Genomic DNA, 11,030 nt, shown 5'->3' on the forward strand with positions numbered 1-11,030 from the left:
AACTCAAGGAGTTCACTGACTGTAAGAGCTAAGTGGCAAAAATATCTGAGAGAACCACAGCCAAGGGCACATAGGTGATATTCCTCCAGGAAGCTAGAAGTCTTTTTCCCAACAGACAGAATTCCTCACCTGCATGATCAGGACAGGATCAAGGCACTGGGATTGAGGCTGGAGTCCTGGGTATGTTGCAGGCAAAATTGAACCCTACTCTATGGGGGATGATTTAAAAATCAAGATGGATAGAGTAATATTGTTAGGGAAAATTCAACAAAAGGTCAAGTTTTTCTTCCTCTGGCTGGGAAATGAGGCAGTGTGGTGGAGTGGAGGGAGAACAAGCTCTGGAGTTAGACAGACCTGGGTTCAAGTCCTGGCTCCCCCGTTGTAGTTATGGTTATGTGTCAACTCTGCCAGGCCTGGTTTTGAGTAGCTGGGCAGCTGGACGTAGTTATTCCCCATGGTGAGACTGGTAATCAACTCCATGGTGAAATCTACTGTGAGCAGCTGAGTAGCTGCCTTAGGGATGTAGTATGCTTTCAGTATATAAGAAAATGCATTGAGAAAGGTCTTGGGCTTTTTGGCATTCTTGGATCCTGCACATGGCTGAGTCTTTATTCAGCAGCCTGCCACACTGCTTACTGATATGAGGACTGTTCCTGTACTTGACTAGAGGCCTCCTGTGTTGCTTAATAATCTTGGGACTGTGCCATTTTACTTGTCCACCTTGGGTTTATCAGCCTCAGCAGCCAGCAGCTGCCTGAGTGAAGAGATGCCTCCAGCTCCAGTGGGCAGGGAACAAGAGGCAGAGCTGAAGTCCAAGGTCAAGGGGCCTTAACCCAGCCCCTAGAGCCTGGCACTTTGAACTCAGACTTCTAGCTTCCTAAACTGTAAGAGAGTAAGTCCCTGTTTGTTAAAGCTATATGCTTGTGGCATTCTCTGTTGGAGCAGCACTAGAGGACCAAAACACCTATTTACTAGCTGGGTGGCCTTGGAAAAATCCCATCTCGTCTCTGTTTCTTAATCTATAAAACCAAGGTACTACGTCCCTCAAAAGGTTGTTGTGAGGAATCCATGACACTAAATATAAGATTCCTGTACAGATTAAATGCTTGGAACAGGAGCTACTGTGATGATCATGAGGAAGTAGAAAGAACACAGGACTGAGGTAGGACAGTGATGCCTTTGTACTCAGATTTGGTCACATGCTGGTTGAAATGATCTTGAGTAAGTTCCTGGGGTTTCTGAGCCTCTGTTTTCTTACCTACAGGATGGGTGGGCAGCAGGGAAGTTGCAAGGATGAGGGGACAACATGTGAGAAGCTCTGAACATAGAACTTAGCATATGAGGGGCCCTCAGCCACAGGAGCTGGGGTGGGCAGCACTCACTCTGCTTCACATCACTATCAGGGGCTGGGCGGCCCTCGAACCGGCCATCCCTCTGGTTGTTGAGCAGCTCCTTCTCCCTGCCCACTGCATTCTGCTGCCGGGAAATGCCATCCAGGTCGAGGGCACCCGAGTGGGCTGGGAAGCCCGGGCCCAGCTTTGGAGGTAAGGGCTCCCCACTGATCTTCTTTAGGTAGGAGGCAGGGGCCCAGCCCTCTTTGCCCTGGTACCTGGAAGAAGGAAGGATGCTGGTCAGGTTGGTCTCTCAGGCACATGAGGAGAAGCCACACTCCTAGTGTAAGAGACATTACAGGTCCCAGATGGCAGGCATGATTGGTCATAAGTGCCTAGGGCCAGAGGTTGGCTCACCACTTACTGCCTTCTGATGAAGGCTGAACCTTCAATTTAGCACCTGAGGCCTTTCTAACCTGGCCTCTGTGAGCGTCCCAGCCTCATCTATCCCAGCCACCCACATGTCCCATTTCACTTACATGACTTATAATTTCCTGAATGCACCATAGTCCTCACTCCCATACTCCCATGTCTCTGCTCTTGCTGACCCCTCTGCCCGGACAGTCCCTTCTCCAACCCCTTCCTGGAGAGCACCTGCTCCTCTTTCCTGGTTCTGCTTAATGCCATTTCCTCTCTAAAGCCTTCCTGATCCTTGCAGCTATCCTCCCTGCATAGGACCCCTGCTGGCTCCTGCACACACAATCCCAGCACCTCTGACACACAATGGCATTTGCTGTGTGTGGCAGCTCTGCCTCCCCAGTTAGAATATGAGCTCCTGGGGACAGGGACCTTGGTGGACTCTTCACAGTCAGTCAAGGGCCTCGGTGCTAGTGAGAAGAAATAAAAGAACAAGTGGACAAACTGCCAGTGGTCTGGGGTAAGCGCTGTAAAGCTCTGCTATAGCCACTCTTCCCTTACAGTCACCACTGTTGATGACATGATGAATGTGTTAAGTGACACTTCCAGGTCCAACTGCCATTGAGTTGACTCCAACTCATGGTGACCCCATATGTTTAAGGAGAACTGTACTCCATGGGTTTTCAATGACTGTGACTTTTCAGAAGTTTATTGCCAGATCTTTCTTCTAAGGCACCTCTAGGTGGACTTGAACCACCAACCTTTTGATTAGCAGCCAAGTGCATTAACTGTTTGTACCATCCAGGGATGCCTAACCGATACTGGGCACTTACACTGTATCAATACTAGTCTAAGCACTTTAGAACTATTTATGTATTTAATCCATCTGACCATGTGAGGTAGATACTACTGCAATCTGTTTACAGAGACTCTGATAGGATTTTGCTGCCCCTCACCCCTAAAGGGAATCCAATGAGTGAATGGTCACTGAATCTCTACATGACAAAACTCAGTTTAACAGCAGTGACCAGGGGGTCAGTCTAGGGCAGAAGTGTGCAGGAGCCGGCTCCAATGGTGTCCATCTCTTCCCAACTCTACATTCAGTGACAAAACATTGATAGCTTGAAACTGCCTGTGGTAGAAGTATTTATACCATGGAAATTGGCAAATGCCACATCTCAGAGCATATTTTTTTCCCGGGAGAGGTGGTTGTTAAACATTTAACGGCACCTCACTGGTCTGGAACCACAATACAGGAGTCCACACTTTTGGGGAAAGCTGAACAGATTCAAACAGAGATGATACACAACAGGGCCAACTCACTTTCTGAGAAATCACTTTAAGGACTAAAAAGCATTGTGCTTCCATGAAAAATTAATATAAGGTATATACTTTGCAGTGGTTTTTAAATGTTTCAGATTCTTTGATACGCTTCCATTCAAGAGATGGAACCTGATTCCCCTTCTCTTGAGTGCAGGCTAGACAAACAGAATGAAGCAGAAGTGATGGTAGGGGATTTTGGTCATTAAAGCCTTTGTAGCCTCTTCACTCACTCTCTCTTGGATCACTTGCTCTGGGCAAAGCCAGCTGCCATGTTGTGAGGACACTCTAGTAGCCTATGGAGAGGCCCATGTGGCGAGGAACTGAGGCCTTCTGCCAACATCTGTGTGAATGCGCCATCTTGGGGCAGAATCCTTCAGCCCCAGTCAAGCCTTCAGATGATTGCAATCCCTGCCAATATTCTGAGTGCAATCTCATGAATGACCTGGAGCCCAATTAAGCCACTCCTGAATTCCTAACCCATAGAAACTGTAAGACTATAAATGCTTGTTGTTTTAAGCCACTAAGTTTTGGGATAATTTGTTAATTAGTAAGAGAACATATATGCTTCATATATTTAGCTATCATGACCATTACTCTTTCTTATCTCAGTTCTGAAGTCCCCTCAGAAAGCCTTCCTGACTTCCAGGCTAAAGAGCCCCTCTTCTGTGCTCATCCCGACACATTGTTCACCCCTCTATTCTATGATGGTTTCTAGGTCCATCTTCTGCGCTGTTTCGTGTAAACTACTTTGTCTTGCTCACAGTTGATTCTCCAGCCCAAGCCAGAACAGGCCTTGGCCCCAAACCAATCGTTGATGTATGTGTGTTGAAAGAATGAATGAATAAATGAATGAAGTATCATATGCTCAGTCCCATATGAGTGGCCCTAAAGCTCTGCTATACATCATGGTGGCAGGTCCCAGGCTGTGGGGACCTCAAGCTTCCTCTCTTGCCCTAATTTCCTGCCATCACAGCCTGCCTATTAGGGAGACCAAGGACGGGGTTTCCGGAACTTTCACTGCTATATCAGGAAACCTCCAGGTAAACCAGAGCAAGATGGTCACCTTACCTGCCTATGAGGTTCTGACTTAATTACAGAGGTGAAAGAAAGAGCTGTGAAAATGTTTGAAAATCAGGTCTCTTGTTTTTACTATTGGACCATGAGAGATGAAGGAAAATTATCAGTCCTAGGGGAGCTCTGGTAGCGTAGTGGCTAAGACACTTGCCTGCTAACCAGACGGCTGGCGGTTCAAACCCACCAGCCACTCCTCAGAAGGAAGGTTGGGCAATCCTACTTCCGTAGTGATACTGCCTCGGAAACCCAAGGAGCGGTCGCTATGAGTCGGGGCCGACTCGACGGCACATAACAACAACAACAACAACAGGAGGAGTTACGGTCAGTGTGGTTTTTCAAGCATCGTATTTGCCTCTGAGTGGGGCAGGAGTGGGAAGTCACTCACTTAGGGAAGCTCCAACTTCCAACCTCTCCATCACGAGAAACGCCAGGAGGTGGAGAACAGCCTTGTTTAATGGGGCTGATGTTATCTGTGGTTCAGTGTGTTGAAAGAAGCTTTTGCTTATTATGGACTTTTAGGGAAGGATATGGGTAGGAAGGGAAGCCAAAGAGCATAGAGAGGTGTCCTTTTACGGCTCCAGTCAAAACCTCACCCATCTGCAAACACTTATAGACCTCACTGAAGCCAGAGGCCTTGTGACCGGAAACCCATACGGTGGACAGCAGGAGGCAGAGGCAGTACCTGATCTTCCACCAGCCTTCCAAGTTCTTCTGGATGACCTCTACCATGGCACCTCTCTCCAGGTTCATTTCATCCTGGTCACGAGCTGTGTATGGGTAGATGACTGTGTACTTCTCCTCTGTGCAGACAAAGGAATGCCGGGTTAGGAAAAGGACACTGGATGCTGATGGCCAAGGCAGTGGTCCATGAGATGCCTTTCCCACCCTCCAGTTTCCACTTAACCCTGGGTGACTATTAAAGCAGCAACAAGGCCCTGCCCTTTGTCTACCTGAAACCCCTCACCCATCATTTTATGCTATATCCTAACCCCTGGCATCCTCATCCCCCTTGTTATTGTTAGGTGTCATGGAGTTGGGCCTTGACACATGGTGACCCCATGCACACAGAACAAAATGCTGCCCAGACTTGACCATCCCCACATTCACATCGGTGGTGAAATGGACCACTGTGATCTGCAGAGTTTTCATTGGCCAATTTTTGGAAGTAGATCGCTAGGCCTTTCTTTCCAGCCTGACTTGGTTTGGAAACTGCTGTAATCTGTTCAGCATCACAGGCACACACATCTCCATTGACAGATGGGTAATGACTATGCATGAGATACGGTGGCCAGGAATTGAACCTGGGTCTCCCACATGGAAGGTGAGAATTCTACCACTGAAGCACCACTGCCCTCTTCATCCCCCTTACTCCATTTTCCCCCATGCCAGGGATGACCTTCTAACATTCCATATAATGTACTTATACATTCTGTCTCACATCTGGTTCCCCTGCTAGAATATGAACTCCATGAAAGTAGGGATTAGGGTCAGCCTTGTTCATTCCTGTATCTCCAGCACTGGGCATGGTGCCTGGGATATCATTAGTAAGCAAGCTAATGCTTGGTAAATGAACAAGTCCTGAAGGCCTTGTTCAAGCCAGAAGGGGTTAAACCCTCAGTGGCCTCCCTGTTTCATGCTGATAGGGAGTTCTGGGATGAGCAGAGTTTGGCAGTAGATGATCTGAGGCTGAAATCACTAACAAGGAGGACACAGCTAGCAATTTTCATCAACTAGCTGGTCACCGGTCTTCATTCTTCATTATTATTTTGAAGGACCCAACCATGCTGGAAGCTTCCCTCTTCATTTTGCGATGTAATTACGGTATCTTCTGCCCCACTCCCTGGGGGCCCCTCTCCAGAAGCCATGGGACTGTCCGTCCTCATAGCCCCTCTCCTAGAGAGCTGCCTCCAGCTGTGTCTCTCCCACTGCAGTGCCCTCCCAACACCATCAGCTCTGACGAATAGTCAGACAGGAAAATGGATCCCTGTCACAGGGAGGCCAGCCAGGAGAGGGTGGGCTTTTCTGGTTTTTGGCTCCACCCCAGCCACCAGGTGAGCACCAGCCCAGCTGCAGCTTTAGGAAAACACCCCAGGCTGCCTGTGGCCTCTCCAGCTGGTATTGACAGAGGTGGAAAGCCCACAGGGTGTTTATTTATTTATTGATCTAGCCTGCTGACCTGCCTGTGGGGGCTGAGTGCACTTGAGTTGCTCACATCCTGTGCTCAGCAGAATCAGCGGTTACCCTCACTCATGGAAGCTACAGGGTGGGGTGTGGGTGCTGGAGGGTGGGGTGGAGGGGGAATCCAACTCCGCAGACGACCTGCAGATCTATCTAGAGAAGGGGTGTGAAGGCACTGCCTGGGGTTGTACTGCACAGACCAGTGGGTTCTCCTGCACTCACAAGTCTTCTCTGGACTCCATGGGGCATGCAGGGAGCCCAAACAAAGCTCAAGCCTGCTGGCTTTGCTAATGTACAGGGGCATACCTGCTGTCCCTGCCTGCTTGGCACCCAACTGCCCTACCTCTTCAGGCACTGCCACCTTTAGTCCTCGTGGAGGGAGAGGCTGACCTCACCGCCTCTTGTAGGGAAGAGGCAGGTGTGTGACCTGGCTGGCCAAATACTCTGTCACCCTGGCCACTATGATGGTTCAGGGATGGCATGAGACCCAAGTAGATCCAGTTGGAACCACTCATGGGGTTTTTGTTGAAGGTGGACATCCCTGAAATGTGCCTGGAACTGCTGCCACTGTGAGTCCCAAGCCCTAATGATATTTTCAAGTCCTGATGGCACTTTCAAGCCCTTGGACCCAGCCATGCTTAATACTAGCACTACCCTGGACTTTCAGCGATATGAAATTCTGGTTTAGGCGGCTTGATGTGGGTTTTTTTCCCTTGAGACTCAAAGGCACCTGATGAAAGTAAGAGGCACAGCACTTTGCAAGCCTAGGGCCCCCATGCATCATTTTTTTTAACTTGGGAAACCTTAGTGGCCCCAGGCTGAGAAAAAGTCCAGGGTCCTAAACCCACATGCCAACACACACACACACACACACACACACACACGAAGCTCCCCAGTTCCCACATGCAGCAGGCATGGGCAAGCCCACAGCAGGGGCTCATGCAGTTGCAGGGATCCAGCTCCAAACACCCGATGGAGAACACAACACTGAGTCAGGCACCTGGACGCCAGCTGATGGCATACAAGTCCCCCAGTGTCCGGCGGCGGCCCACGGGCCGGGGCAAGGACCAGTACCTCCAGGAGACTGGACAGCAGCATGTAGGGGAGGGCAGAAGGCAGAGGTAAGAGGAAAGTATTTTCAGTGTCTTGAAGCAAAGAGCCACCAAGTGTGTGCTCCCATTTAGGAATGCATTACTCTCCAGTCTATTCCAAGCCCCAGGTGTCTGAGAAGGACCAAGTTCCTGAATATTAACCTTGAACTTGAGTGAAAAGGTATCCAGTAGACATAACTGCAATACTGTCATTGTGTGCCATTGAGGGAGTTTCCAATGACCCCATTTGACACAGCAGAACTGCCCCAGAGTTCCCCAGGTTGTAGTCTTTATGGGAGCAGACTGTCAGGTCCTTCTCCTGCAGAGCTGCTGGGTAGGTTTGAACCACCAACCTTTCAGTTACCAGCTGAACGCTTAAACCACTGCACCACCAGAGCTCCTTATTCTAATATTAACATGATTATAAAGAGGTACTAAGAGAAGCCTTCACAATAGGGGAAGAAAATTCTATAAACCCTTAGGAAAATCTGCTCTCTCTTCTAACTTCTAGCCATATGACCCAGGGCAAATGTCTCTACCTGTCTGAGTCCTTACCTCATCTGTAAAATGGGGATAACAATCACGTCTCACAGAGGCATGCCCATGGTGGTCATCCCAAACTGTCTAAGGGAGCTATAGTTTCCATGCAGACCACTGCTACCCCTTAGTTGAGTGGATTCTTCTTGTATCCCTGGTGCTAGAGCAGAGGTAGTGCTTGGTAAAGGGAGCTCTGGTGGCACAGCACCTACCAGCTGTTCCATAGGAAAAAGATAAGCAGTCTGCTTCTGCAGAGAGTACAGCCTTGGAAACCCTATGGGGCAGTTCTGCTTTGTCCTATAGGGTTGTTATGAGTTGGAATTGACTCAATGGCAGTGGGTTTGGTTTGGGCTTTTTTTAGTGCCCAGTGAGCATTCACACCCAGAGCACATCAACAGACGTTTGAACCGAGGAGTGCAGCTCAAATAACACTCAACGCAGAACCACACTTGTTTCTTTTTATGCTAATGTTTGAGCACAGACATGTCCCCCTTTCTCCTCACCCTCTTCATATAAATATGTAAGTGACTTTTTGCTTTCTCAAAATAATTAAAAACCACCCTAAGTTAAGGCATAGCTGATATGATAATACCTGCTCCTGGTTATTTATTGTTCTGGGCTCTTTGCCAAATGCTTTGCACAAAGGATCTCATTTAATTTTTGAAAACTCTTATGGTGTAGATATCACTGTTTCCATTTCTAAATGAAGATGCTGAGGCTTAGGGAGGTTAAGCTACTGGCCCAAGATCACTCAGCAAGTTAGGGGTTGGAGGTGACATTCCAGTACAGGTCTGACCGACTCCAAAACCTTGTTATTAGATAAAGTGAACACATACTCAAGTTTCAGGAATGTTTCTAGGGGGGGAAAGGAGTTGGTTGGGCCTTGGTATTTCTGGCTCAGCAGGAATCACACTCGGAACACCTGAAGGGAAGAGTTGTCTTGGAAACAGATGTGGAGCAAAAATTTGTGTATATGTGTGTATGTGTGTGTTGGGGGGGAGGGACAGTCAATCCAAATCCTGACACTGAGCCAGGCCCATTTAAACCAACAGAGAAAGATCTTTGTTAAACAAAGGAGTTCAAAAGTCTTGGCAAAGATGTCAGAAACAGCTCCAGGACCCTGGCAGCTAGAATATTCTAGGGAGGAATAGTGAGGTGCTGATGTCTAAGGGAGCTATAGTTTCCACACAGATCACCATTAACCCTGAGTCTGACCGGATTCCTACTGGGTCCCATGAAAGTGCTAGGAGAAGGTAGGCCACAGCTATTAGCCAGGCTCACTTGGGTTGGCCCCCAAGGGCCCTTAAGAAAGTGTGGGCTTGCCCTTCACCCCTAATCCAATGGCCAGGCTTCATGGCTCAGGCTACAGAACCTGAGCTAGTGTGCTCCTGAGGATCAGAGGCAGAGGCTGAAGGTAGGAAGTAGGTGAGAAGACAGCCTGGTGCGGGCGATGGTTGGCCCAGGTTGCCCCAGCACGCTGGAGGCTCGAGCCCCTTCCTACCTTCTTCAGGCTGTAGGGAAAACTCATCCTGCACACCATCCTGCCCTTCGAGGCAGGTTGCGGGGACCCAGCCTTGCTCCTCCGCAGTGCTGACGAACCACCAACCTGGGAAAGTGAGGGTGCAGACTGATGTTAGTGGGGTCAAGCATGAGGCACTGCAGGTGAGAAAACAACAGCGTAGTCAGCCACTACATCAGTTAATGCTCAGGATAAGGCCACGAAGTCACCATTTTACTGGCAGAACCTAAATAGCAATGCTAGCTAACTGCTAACTGCTAAAGACAGGCTAACAAGAAACTCGCTCCTGTGCCTGAGATGGGAGAGAAAGGTTCCTAAAAGATGAGTAGTGAATGCAGCTAACATATGTGATGCACTAATTATTTTACTTTCATTATCTTATATCATGGGAGCTCTGGTAGTGTAGTGCCTAAGGCACTTGCCTGCTAACCAGAAGGCTGGTGGTTCAAACCCACCAGCCACTCCTTGGAAGGAAGATGGGGCAATCTACTTCCATAGTGATACCGCCTCAGAAACCTAAGGAGGGGTAGCTATGAGTCAGGTCTGACTCTACGGCACAAAACAATAATATCTTATATCCTCTTTACATTATCATCCCCATTGCACAGATGAGGAAACTAAGGCTCAAATAAGTAAACAGACTTATCCAAGCTCACAAGTCTGTGACGGAGCTGTCTGATATTGAAGCCACTGTCCTAATAAGTTACTGTGATACTGATTTAGCACTTGTTCATGTCAAAGTAAACCTGGGTGCAGACTTATAGTCGCTCGCCATTACTCATAGATTCTGTTATTTGCAAAAGTGACAACATGCTAAAATTTATTTGTAGCCCCCAAATCAATACTTGCAGCACTCTGGCGGTCATTCATGAATATGTGTGAGCGGGTGAACAGTCTGAGTCACCCGATGAACACATTTCCAGATGAAGTGACACTCTGCCTTCTTGTTCCAGCTCTCCAACTGTAAACAAGTGTTCTTTTCACAGTCTATTTAGTGCCACATTTTTCACATGTTTGTGGTTTTTTTTTTTTTGCAATTTTGCTGTTAAAAATCGCTTCCAAGCATACTACTGAAATGCTATCTAGCGTTCCTAAGCACAAGAAGGCTATGAGAAAACATGTGTGTTAGATAAGCTCTGTTCAGGCATGCGTTATAGTGCCGTTGACCGTGAATTAATTCATTGTTAGTCAATCAACAATATACATTAAATAAGGTGTCTTTAAATAGAAAGATACATAAAACAAAGGTATGCATTGAGTGGATGATGGAAACGTGACCAGAGGCTTGCAGGAACCTAACCCTGTATTTCCCAAAAGCAACGGGTGGTTAAAAAAAAACACAACAAACTGGATCCGACTCATAGCGACCCCTCCTTGGGTTTCCAAGGTGGCATCTCTATGGTAGTATATTGACCAACCTTCCTTCCGAAGAGTGGCTGGTGGACTTGAACTGCCAGCCTTCTGGTTAGCAGTCAAATGCCTTAGGCATTACGCCACCAGAACTCCCACTTTACTCAACTAGACATTTCAATATACATGTCATGGTGACTCAAAACACTG

The 11,030-nt window shown here is 48.1% G+C and overlaps 1 protein-coding gene across 1 annotated transcript in view; it reads right to left on the reverse strand.

The window, feature by feature from the left end:
- SH3PXD2B (SH3 and PX domains 2B) overlaps window positions 1-11,030 on the reverse strand; it is a 150,747-nt gene that overhangs the window by 17,127 nt on the left and 122,590 nt on the right. The window contains exons 8-10 of the mRNA XM_007939775.2: window positions 9,453-9,557; window positions 4,828-4,945; window positions 1,383-1,609 (exon numbers count right to left, since the gene is read on the reverse strand). Of these exons, the coding sequence (XP_007937966.1) occupies window positions 1,383-1,609; window positions 4,828-4,945; window positions 9,453-9,557 (450 nt within the window). The remainder of the gene's footprint in view (window positions 1-1,382; window positions 1,610-4,827; window positions 4,946-9,452; window positions 9,558-11,030) is intronic.

This window comes from Orycteropus afer, unplaced genomic scaffold, assembly GCF_000298275.1.
Source record: "Orycteropus afer afer isolate SDZICR_OR568_19922 unplaced genomic scaffold, OryAfe1.0 scaffold00062, whole genome shotgun sequence".
NCBI lineage: Eukaryota > Metazoa > Chordata > Mammalia > Tubulidentata > Orycteropodidae > Orycteropus > Orycteropus afer.